Here is a 12,088-nt window from a genome sequence, read left to right as displayed (position 1 = left end):
ACTGACAGGAGCCTGGTGTCTATATATTTTCTTTTTCAGTGTCTTGATTGGCAGCAGGCCTTGACATATGCACGTAAATTTAATTCACATCAGATGTTAGAATCTGTCTAAAAATTTTTTGTTTATTTTTGTTTGTTTGTTTCCATACAAACGGATGATTTAGGCGAGTAAAGATGGGCTATCGGTCGTTACGGAGGTTGGACAAGGGGGTTGAGGTGCTTCCGAAAACTGATGCTGGTCACGCTCTGGTGCTTGCTGGAGTATTGTGATGTGTACTGGGCGCTACGTGGGGAGCTCCTGCTCTTTCTTATTGACAATATGTTAGATGGTGAGCTGTGATTATTCCCCAGCTGTCGAAGGGAGGGAGGAACTAAATCAGCTCTCCCGCCACCTTTGATCAGAAGAATCCGCCCTCGGTTCAGTGCTCGAGAAGATCAGTCGAACAGATATTTTGTTCTATTGTTCACGAGGGAGCCTTTGTAGTATACTTGCAGGAAAGGCTCTACTGCACAATATATTTACCGGCTACTTTATTAGGTAGCCCTGCACAATCCAATAAGATTTCATGCGAGAGTGGGACCAAACTTTGTAAAAGTGGAAGGCCTGCTACTGAATGTGGAATTTATTTAGGTTGTGCGGCTTAGGTATATGTAAGTTGAGTTAAAAGAAGAAAAAAAAAACAAGAACGTAATATGTTTGTGGAAGTGTTAATTTTTTTTTTGTATATAAGTACTGTTACTTAATTTGCATGACATATTCCCTCTTCAATTAAATGAACTTTCCAACTTCATTTATGTGGAGTTCCCCCCACTCCCCCCACTCATTTGTCAGTCACAGATATTCAGACAAATTCCATTTTGGGTTTATTTTGACAAAATTCTGACATTTTTCTGTCTATGCTTCTTATAAGACGTGTGCTTGAGCTGACTAAATAATGCAATGGCGTTACTACCAGTCACATTTAATTTTCACCAGTGTCCAAAATGCAATTTCCCTTGCTCAAATATTATCTTTATATGAAGATTTTCGAGACAGTATTGCTGAATATTAATATCATTCATACTGAATATAGAATAGCTGTAGGATATTATTCTTTCTGCCTCAAAGCATCTTTATGAGATTTTTTTTCGATTGATGTGTCGAGCATGCTGATATGCCATGCTGCTACATTTGTTGACAAGATTCCTCACAATTTCATGAACTAGACTATATCATATTTGTGAGATGCTCTTGCTTTTGATGTACGCAACAACTTTACATCTATAGTAATAACATGCAGCTACTTGGTGGCTTTGATTTACACTAACAAACAGTCACAGTCCCTACACCTCGATGGATGGACACTTCTCTGGGTAGTGTCTTAGAATGGGTGGACACTTGCTAAAGTGTTTTGGCATAGAGTATTTGTAGTTCTGGCGTCCGACGTTGATTTTGCAGAACAATAAAAGTGGCACATGATGATGGTGGGCGGTGGGCGCCAAGACATGCCGGGAATCTGGCTGTCCATCAGACAGACGGGATGAGATGCGAAGCTTTTTTGGAGCACAGATGGCTGATCAGTAGAACTGACTGATTATTTCTGCTGCCACTAGCTGTCCATTTCTCTCCTCAATGATCCTGCATTTCGGAGTGCCTGGAAATATACAGTTTCAAGAAAAAGTATGGGAACTCTTTGGAATGACCTGGATTACTGTATAAAATGGTCATAAAATGTTATGTCACCCTCATATAAGTCACAACGATTGACACGTTCTTAAACTAGTGCCACACAGACAACTACAGTTCGTTTCTATGTTGTCCTTTTACTGAACACAAAAAAAAAAAAAAAAAAAAAAAAACGCCACATTGCGGGTAAGAAAAAAGTGGAGAAAGGCAAACGTTTCCGTTGAATAACTGGTTGAGACTCCTTTGGCAACAATAAACTCAACCCAAAATCTCTTGCTAAAACTGCATATTCAGTTTCTGTCGAGGAGAGAAATGCATCCAGGCCATGAGGTGGCAAAACAGTCACAGACGATGATGCCTCCTCCGCCATACACAGTTGGCATGAGCTTCTGATGTTGGTGTCGTGTGCCTGTTTTTGTCTTCCCAAACATCATCTTGTTCGTTAGTTCCAAGCAACTCAACGTTAATTTCATCTTTCATCTCAAAATAGTATGCCACTGGCGCTGTTGAACAGCAGTGCCTCCCTTCATGATGTCCTCTAATCACATCTTTTCTTTAGTTCAATAACATTGTAAAAGCAGCGCTTGTATTTGCTCTTAATAGATCATGCATATGTATCGAATTAGTTGGTGGGTCACTGTACTCTAGGTATAAACGTACATATGTTATTACAATAAGAGACCAAATGTCCAGAGTATGCTTGATTGAGCAGATTTATGGTGTACTTGGGTGGGGACATGGAAAGATAAGCAAGAGTGAAGCTGTGGTAATCTGCATTTCTTCACTCTGTCAGGACGTGATCAGACTGAAGAAGAAAGAATTACAGTTTGACTCCGTGCAGGATTTAGAAGCAAGTCCATTGCTCTGTCTCAAGGAGCCTGACTTTGTATGGTGCAAGGCAGCAGGACGGCTGGCGTCAAGAGTTGCCAACATGTGACTATAGCAATGACTTGAAAAAAACAAATTCTTTACATATTCGAAAATGTGTTCAGCAACAATCACATAGACTACAGCTTCTATTTCTTATATTATTGATTATACCCTAGTCGAAAGTTTTTTTTTTTGTTGTTGTTGTTGTTGTTGCAGGTCTACTAAGCCCCAATTAAATTGGCCAGCCAAGAAGCATGCCGGCTTTTCCCACCACATTGGTTCTCATCAGCCTGCTTGCTGCCGAGCGATTGGAGCGCGGCCATGCCGTGAACATTTTGTCAGGTCAGAAAATGTACAAGGAGCCAGCACATGTGCTCGTGTATCACCAAACTGCTCTACTCAGTTTGCTACATTTTAATCATTCATTTATCATCCCAAAAAAAAAAAAAAAAAAGTGGCGCTCTCATATATGGCTGAAAATAAGTGTTTCTTCAGAAAACAAAATAAATTCAGACCCCAGCACCAGCTTCTGTACACATATACATTTGAATTAGAAGCAATTGAAGATAATAAATTATAGGAATTATTTGTTTGGATTGATACGTCCAGAGAGGTATTTATTTAACGATGTTCATCAATGTTCAGACTCGGAACAGCAGAACAGCTTTTTGTCGACGCAGTTTCACTGACCTCTTGCGGACTAATAAGGTAAAGCAAGACCCAGTACTGTTCCTGAAAGATAACAGTCGCACTCACAATCACACCTATGGGCAATTTAGAGTGTCTCCTTGATTCCAAAATGCTCTTTTACATCCTAAAATTGCCAATAGGACACTAACATATATATTTTTTTCCAATTCTCCACCACCTTTAAGTGGACAAAATAACACACTGTGTCAAATCTTCATTACAGAAAGGCAGGATATTTTTGATCCAGCTCTTATACAAGTACATCTAATGTGGAGAACCTAATGTTGTGTCCAGTGAGGTTATACCTGGTACATAACCTTAACACAAAAACATATTACAATATTTTAGAGGTGTCTGTCTAGCGTAGCACTTCAGATTTTCTGTGCAGACAATGTTACACTCTGAAGTGGGTTTGCAATTTATTTATGCATTTATTTATTTAAAAATTAATGTTCCTCATTCATTTCTGATCATTTCTTGCTTTGCTGCAGATTCATTTCAACACTTACACACACAAAGAGGCACGTATGTAAAAATGAGGCAGAGTGACCATGTCATTGATTTTCGTTTTTGTACCTTTCAAACAGATCAATACAGAAGACACAATGATGTAATCACTCCAAAACCCGAATTGGAACCTGCAGCAGACCAAGACAGCAGCTTTGGATACAAAGGTATGGTGTTGCAGCGTATCATCCTCGACAAATGACCTATGACCTATGACAGATGATTTTGATTAGCGCTCATTGTCGAATTGATTATTAGTTCTGGTTGATCACTAAGGGCTTATTTTATTTTGAAATAAATCATCACAAAACATGCCCAGACACGGTGTTGCTTCAGGTTGGGCTAAATGAATGCTTAAAAATATAATAATGACTAATTTCCAGGAACAGGACTTTGTTTTCCTGTGGTGACTGAAAATAATCCCAGTTATTAAAAAAATAGGAACTGGACACAGCCAATGTTGTGTCTACAGCATAAACAGCAACTAAATTGGAGCTTATACCAGCTATTTTTCATGGTGGATGAAACAGTTTTGATCTCCTCTTTTCTCCTCTAAAGATGAAAAACATTTTTTTTAAAGCTGTGAGTCTTTATGCTGCAGCCAGAAAAAATAAATAAATATAACAGCGAGTCTGTAAGAACTTGAAAGGCTTTTCATTCTTTAAAGAGTGGAATGAGACTGGCTACCATTCTGCTCATTTAGCAAGAAAGACACAGAGAGAAGAGAAGAGATGCAGCTATTGCATGAGAATCCCCTGCTGTGATCTGGGTGAGGAGGAATGTGAAGGTTCGTTCCCATTTTGCTTCAATGCTTTGTATGACCCGAAGCAACTGCAGTGATGTGCAGTGACAAACAGGCAAAGATATAATTGAGTGAAGGAAGGAGAAAACGCCAACAAGCTGTCATAGATGAGAAATAGGTGGATATGAGGCAGGGGGAACATGAATATGAAAAAAAAAAAAAACCAAGTGAGAAATGCTGTTAGCGAGTGCTCTCAATGAATTATTATCATCCTGAAAGTCTGCAATCAATGGGCTACATATTATGTTCACAAAACTATTTATGGAACAATGCACATTGGTTTATTCGAACATAACTGTGAAATTTTTCTCTTCCTGACATTTACTTTGAAATGAAAAACTCTCTCTCTGTCTCTGTCCCTGGCACGATCTCCTCAAAATCTTTGCCACTTTGTGTTGCCATGAAGACAAACATGTCTTTGTGTCTTCTCTATTTTCTGCCTCTGTTCACAGAAAAAAACATTCCAAAGCTTTGGAATGTGACGAATGGTGTAAAATATTTGTCCAAATTCATGAGGCCTTGTTTCGGTAGGACACCTGTTGTTGAGGCGGCATGGCAACAAAGACATCCTCTCGTTATTTGCGCTTTGGTGGACCTGTTCTTTTGCTCTTGTGGAATGAGATTAATTACGGAGCTGCATGTCTCCAACGTAAACATGCCAGAAAGCCATTCACAGTCAACAATTTAACAACAACAAAAAAATGAAAATGCTGGATGTTTTTGTGTTAGCGTTTAATTTGGCAACATCAGACTATCACTTACTGTGTGGAGTTTGATATGTGGATTTTCTCCAGGTACTACCCCATCCCCCCCAAAAAATACATCTTTTTAGATATACAGCCTTCAGATGAGGTGTGTTTGATGAACATGATAAAAAAAAAACTGTCTTCACTGAGGCTCTTCAACCTGTAGGGGGAGTGCTTACATCTCGACAAAAAAAAAAATTCTTGAAGCTACAGCTTGGTGACCAAAGCATCCAATTATAATTTCAGGGGGGAACTTCCCTCATTTTAGTATGCGCTTTATTGAATTCATTCAAACACGTGTGGCGATTTTGTCAACATGTGTCATGTTGAGGAACAATATGTTCAGCGATAGAACTCTAATGCAATTCCAATCATATCTAATTTCCCCAAGGGCATGCTGAGAGGTCAGGGGTGAGAACATGAATCGATTTTTGGTCATCTTGAGAAACACAATGCCCCCTTTTCCTGTTACAGTACATCTTGAGCTGGTCCTCGTTGCTTTGAAATGGAGCTCCATGTGACCTCCCCCACCCCACCCCCCAAAAAATAAAAAAATAAAAAAGATATCACTTCTAGTTTGTCCCGTTTTGCAATTTAAAGGTATATCTTTAAAGTACAATTAAAATTTTAGCTTCATTCTATAAACTAATGACAACATAACTCTTAAATTCAAAGTAGTAGTAAATGATGTCACTGCTGAAAATGAAAGATACTCAAAATTACTCGTAATGTCCATTTCATTTTTGTATCTTATTTTTCATGCATTAAGATACATCCTTTATGCTAGCACCAAGTAGCTGTTCAGGGTGATCATGATAGATCCTTTGAGAAATTGTTAAATAACTTAAATATTTTCCGAGGGGGAGGGGGGTATGGGGGCGGCGGCGGAGATGCCTTTGGAACCCATCTGTGGTTCAGAAAAGAATCTCTTGTCCTGAGCAACAGCAAAAGCCTCGTGTGCGCACTGACGACGCCGACGTGCAGCCGCTCATCCAATCCAAGCGGCAGCCGCTTCCACTTTCGCAGCAGTCTCGCGTGGGCTCGCTCCACACTCCGCAGTCAACCCACGCTCCGAAAATAAAGAAATAAATAAAGAAAAAGTAGATGCAACTAGATTGCCAGGAGATCGTTTCCTTCCTGTGCGAAATGACGATTGGAGTCGGGCAATGGATGCAGTCAAGCTGCTGTCGCCACTGGGAAGTGAGGACTTAAAGACGAGAGGAGAAAACCCATTTTGTCTCGAGTGGGATACTCGACCGGGAATTCATCTGAACTTTAAGACTGAGCGAGCATCTTCATCTGCGTGGAGCCGCTCTGAGGTTCATTGTCGCGTTATTTGATTCGACTCGACCCCCGCCTGACAGCAACCCGGCCGCGCAAATTGGGATTTAGATGAACTAGCTGCAAAGCAACACGCCTTCAAAGTGTGGAATACTCCGATTGCGGCTCCTTTGAATGATGCCTGCCTGCTTCAAGGGGATTTACTATCTGTTGGGGGTTTTGCACCTTTGTTCAGGTATCTACGACATGCATGTTTGAGACTTTTAAGGTTTTCTTTTTTTTTTGGCAGTGTGAAAAGTGATTAGTGATGAGATGAGGACTGCAAGGGGATGGTGCATGTTGTCACTGTTAGTGTTTTATATTTCCAGACAAGTCATTTCCTTGGAAAAAGATGAGAGTGATATAGTTTGGTGCACAATATGCACATACAAAAAAAAGTCACTCTTTCTAAGCAGACCGTTCCTTGGTACCACCTCACTAAAAAGTCATTGTACTGCTCAGGGTACAAGTTTGGATGGAACGTTTCCACATTACCTTTTTTTGTGCTTTCTTTGGGGCTATGCAGGCATCAGTATGCACCCCCTAATATCCACATAGCTTTTTTTGTGGTTGTTTTTTTTTTTTTTTTGCAAAACTGCTTTGTTCAGCTCTTATCTCACCAGAGGAAGTTTAATTGCATAAAAGGTGTCAGAATAGGGGAAGAAGATTATGTAAAAGTGTAAGAGCATTGGCCTGTGTGCGGCTGCCTTACTATCTTCAATTCTCAGTGGGCACAAGAGCTGCTGCTGGTTAATAAGCGCGACTGCATTGGAATGGTACGTCCCTTTGCACCAGTCAAAGTACTACATTTGTGCTACTTTAACAGGGCAGGAAATCAGGCCCCTGTGCACTGTCATTGCTGATCCGCTGAGTGGCCGAATTACTAAAAAGCACTTCAAACCTTCAAGGGTCTCTCCTTAAGGGCGTTTAACAATAAAACAAGGTTGTTAGCTCATTCTTTGAGGCTGGATTGTGCTTCATACTGTTGCAATGCAGAATGGGTGTGTCACCTTTGTGTGGTGTAAATGATATAAGAGAGTGAAAAGTCACACCATTGGTGTTATATTAATTGGAGAATTGGTCATAATATTGCAATATCCATCCATCTATTTTCTTAGCTGCTTATCCTCACACGTGCTGGAGCCTATCCCAGCAGTCATCGGGCAGGAGGCGGGTTACACCCTGAACCGGTTGCCAGCCAATCGCAGGCCAAATGGAGACAGACAACAGTCGCACTCACAATCACACTGAGGGACAATTTAGAGTATCTAATCAATGCAATTTTTTAGGGATGTGGGAGGAAACTGGGGCGCCTGGAGAAAAGCCACGCAGGCATTGGGAGAACATGCATACTCAACACAGGCAGGGCCAGGATTTGAACTCCGGTCAATGCTCTAACCAGATGCTCCAACGACTTATGCAACTCAGATAAATGAAATTTTTGGTTGTTTTCAAGTTTCACAAGGAGTGGGACCACTTGTGGATGGAAACCGATGTGTTAGTGATTAACAATTGAATCTGGTGTTTGCCTCAAGTTTTGTGGTGAACCACAAGGCAAAAGTAGGGTGGGAGAAAAAAAAAATTCCCATCTTCTGTTGGCACCTGCCTCAATCAGTCTGCATGCACAAACATTCACTGTAAATGTCATCACTGAGTGACGGCTTTATTTAGTGCAGCATTTTTAGGGCTGAGGGGATTTATCAACTTCAGAATTGATTGGATTGCTCAATAATGGTTTTATTTGCATAACATAACTTAATTAAAAACTAACGATAGCTCCTCTACCGCAGTGGTGAGCTTGAGTTGATCTTTTCTGATCTTCTTTGTTTTTGGCTCAAATATAGCCACACACTTAAATGCAAACCTTCTCCACATCTAGAGCTCAAAAATAAACATCACAACAACAGGTTTCTGCCTTGTTGTTCTTACAAATCCAAAACAAATAAACTTGGTCTGACCACTTTGACCCCAGACTTTTACAGGCGCTCTTGTTAAAAGGTTTCCCCTTTCTGTCTTTTACACTAGAAAAAGGCCTCAGGCTGACTTTCAGCGTGGCTTGAAGATGCAGATACTTCAAAATTAAAGAAAATGTCTGTAACAAGCAGCAAATTTCATTGATTTATTCAGCAGAAGATTCCTGACAAGAAAGGCTTGCCCTTCAGGAATGACTCAATAATATCGAACAAGGAATAAACTAACATCTTTGCTTCTCGGGAGATTCGTCTTTGGAATAAAGCATTTGCGGTATCGCAAAAACTCACTGATTGACTAGGAAACAGGAATAGGGTACTTGAAGCAGTACCTATCTTTATTCACCTGTCAGAATTTACAAGATAAAACATAACTGAATCATGTCAAGAGGTGTTTTACTTGTTTAATGTAGTTAAACAAGGTGCAGTATACTGAAACGAAAGACCCCCGATATTAATGTTATGACTGGTGAGTGCCATCTCTACTTAAAAATGATTGCTTCTACTAACATTGGGTTAGAAATGTAACGCTTCGATTGTATTTTAGACTTCCAGCATAAAACCCATGATCATTTAAACACTGAGCTCTTTAAATTTTAGGCTAAGTAATTCAATTGTGCTGTGACCGGCCACCTGGAATTACTTTGGGAGTTTAATCCGTGGCTTGATAAAGCTGCCACCAGTAATGGATGCCAGATGATACATAAACGCCCATCATTAAAAACATGCACTTGTCTATGTGGCTTTGTCCCGCGCACCTTAATTATGCATCCCTGGAGGAATGCTGCTACTCGCCTTGCCATTCTTACTTGCTTTGTGTGGATGGTCTGTAAACATTGGTTTTAATCACGGAGTCATGGTGGGAAATGAATGTGCTAGCGTGTGTTATCCTTGCAGACAGCTCTTTGTTGGGAGGAATTGGAGTTACCTCCAAATTTGTGTGCTACTAATTAGACGCGGTCATTGAGCGAAAAGGACAAAGCAACAAATGAATAAGGGGTTCAAACTGATTAATGTGGAACAGCATCTGAATGGATGAGTAAGTGCTTTCTCAGCAGGACATTTGATCTTTTTAATCATCTTATTTTGACTTTACTCCAGAAAATGACCAACATTTTGAAGTCAATATGCAGTAGGGATTAAAGAAAAGCAATAAATCAACCTCAGCGATAAACTGTCTCATCGTTAAGGTATTATCGCTGTGCAGACCTGGAACGCGACCGCTGACAGCGGCGTGGCGTGCGCGACTTTTAGCAATGTCGGAGGAGAAAAGAAGAGTTTGGGGGTATTATTCGATTGCTGGTTTGTGCTCAAGCTCCGCAAAGGACATCTCGCAGAGCTGCTAGTATCGGTAGCAAAGAGGTTAGGGTTTATATGGGTTTACTCGTGTTTTTTCGGCGTGTGGCACTCTCAGTTGTGTACCCCAAAATTCTGACAGACACTTGTTACAGAACGTTATACCTTGGGCAAAGCTGGCTTGATTGGCGGGAGCTAGCTCATCGCGGCTTCTCTCAAGCTAACACAACTCTCTGGGGTCCTCCCGAAGTTGACAGTGATGAGCTGAGGCTCTCGGCTAATGAGGCCTTTTTTCGCCATGGATGATGGGGCTGATGGGACATCTTTGTACACCAATGTGGTGTGGTCTCATTTTTTCGATCAGATGGATTTGTCGGATTCCTTCAGTCCCTCCCGACAAATACTGGATTTAATAGGCTTCACTGGAAACCAATTATATTAGAGGGATTTTTTTCCCTCAAACATTCAATTGTTGGAACTTAACAAGATGAGTTTGAAGTAAATGAGATATGGCAGCAGTAGCAGCTCCTGTCAGAATAAAGTAAAATGGTATTTTAAGATTTGTTCCGATTCAAGTCCAAAAATTTTTATTCGGTTTTCCATGCTCACTGAAATCCCAGTTCGAGTCACCACCAACTTGCGTGTTGCCCAATCATTTACAAAACAAAATGTACCTCGCTGTTACTAGTTTTTTAAATGTATATTTTTTCATCGACTATTGTGGCTGGTGAATGTATGCCTCCACACAGGGAAAGAAACAGAATATCACAAAATAATCAATGTTGGATTTTGTTATTATCCAAATAATGTCTCAGAGTTTGCATACTCCAGAGAAGATTTTGGCCAGTGTTTGTTTCTGAATGAATATGCATTCATACATTTGTAATGGTGTTAGCCTAAGCTTGTTATCCAAGTGTGTTTTTGACTGCTGTGCTGAAATCTGTGATTCATGATTGCTTCCCTTGTTTACTCACCGATTTCCTGCAGTGCTTTGTGGAGTCTGAGCACGGTTACCAACCCTTGGGGGAGTGAGGGGGTGGGTGTTGAAGTTCACAGGTCATCACACTTCCACACAAGCATGCACATGCACTCCAAGACACACGCATAACTCCTAATTTCGAAGGGGATCAATTACTGCCTGCCATGCTCAGGGTTGCAGGTTCCTCGCCTTAAGGAACCTCCCACAGCTGTAGCATCTCATCTGTGTCCGTCATTTGTCTCTGAAAGAACAAGAAAGGGATATCTACCATGGAGTATTTCTACATAACACAACACTTTAAAGTGCTTAACAAATAATACACAATTTGAATCGTGCACCTCACTTATCCCACTTTTCAACATTCTGTCTTGTCACTCAAGTGTTTAATATAATGGTAAAACTTAGTATCCCTTATATTACACCTTTTATAGCAACTGATGAAGGCTTTTCATTCCTGAATAGATTCATACGGTATTTCCACTTTTACAATTTGTGGAGGTCTTTCCTATCCACGTGTTCTTAAATAATTTAAGATACTTGTAAGATCTTTAATGTGTGGTTATTCGCCAAAATGAAACAAAATGTTTTACCCCTGTGACCCTGCAACTTGTTCACGTACGATGGAAGAGAATCTGGCGATGATTGAAGTGCTTTCAGAAGGAATGCGTTCTGCCTATCAGGTGGGTTTAACAGTCACCGGGTGACTTCATATTTTCAAAAAAGAGCTTAAAAGGTCATGGAAATAGTATGACCTCCGAGAGATGCTTCTTGAGGTTGCATCTGCTTGAGCCGTCTCCTCGCCAGTGGGGGCGTTTTATAATCAATACCATCAATAATGCTTTTGTGGGGAATCTTCCACAGTATTTTCACTTTCACGCCCAGAGAGGACAAATTCTCACATCAGATGCACACATAAATTGCAAAAAAACAGAAAAAAAAAAAAACAACAACCCAAATGGATCATTATGATAAAGGGAACATGAGTGGTGCAAGTCATCTCTTCGCCGTCTCCTCCATCTTTCCCCTTCATTCGTCTGTCATTACTGACAATGTTCAAAGCCCTCTGCGCCATGATTGCAGCAGAAAGAGTCTTTTCCCACCAGAGCTTCTCTCACAGAGAGAATAACATTAATGCATTTAATTAGATCTACAGCATTATTAGATGGTATTGCTTTGAGTTTACCTATCAATCCATGGGCCAGACTCAAGCTTATGGATTTATGATTGTGGATTCATTTTGTTG

The 12,088-nt window shown here is 40.5% G+C and overlaps 1 protein-coding gene across 2 annotated transcripts in view; it reads left to right on the top strand.

Moving 5' to 3' along the window:
• Positions 1 to 4,458: 4,458 nt before the first annotated feature.
• LOC133491942 (roundabout homolog 1-like) overlaps positions 4,459 to 12,088 on the top strand; it is a 61,734-nt gene continuing 54,104 nt past the window's right edge. Inside the window, exon 1 of one of the 2 annotated variants that reach the window (XM_061803700.1) lies at positions 4,459 to 4,519. In XM_061803700.1, the coding sequence (XP_061659684.1) occupies positions 4,477 to 4,519 (43 nt within the window). In that variant the 5' untranslated portion in view covers positions 4,459 to 4,476. Of the gene's footprint in view, positions 4,520 to 6,264; positions 6,797 to 12,088 lie in introns of those variants that run through there. The other variant, XM_061803699.1, reaches the window with a different exon arrangement.

The sequence above is a fragment of the Syngnathoides biaculeatus genome, chromosome 18 (genome assembly GCF_019802595.1).
Source record: "Syngnathoides biaculeatus isolate LvHL_M chromosome 18, ASM1980259v1, whole genome shotgun sequence".
Lineage (NCBI taxonomy): Eukaryota > Metazoa > Chordata > Actinopteri > Syngnathiformes > Syngnathidae > Syngnathoides > Syngnathoides biaculeatus.
This window is presented reverse-complemented; position numbering and strand designations above follow the sequence as displayed.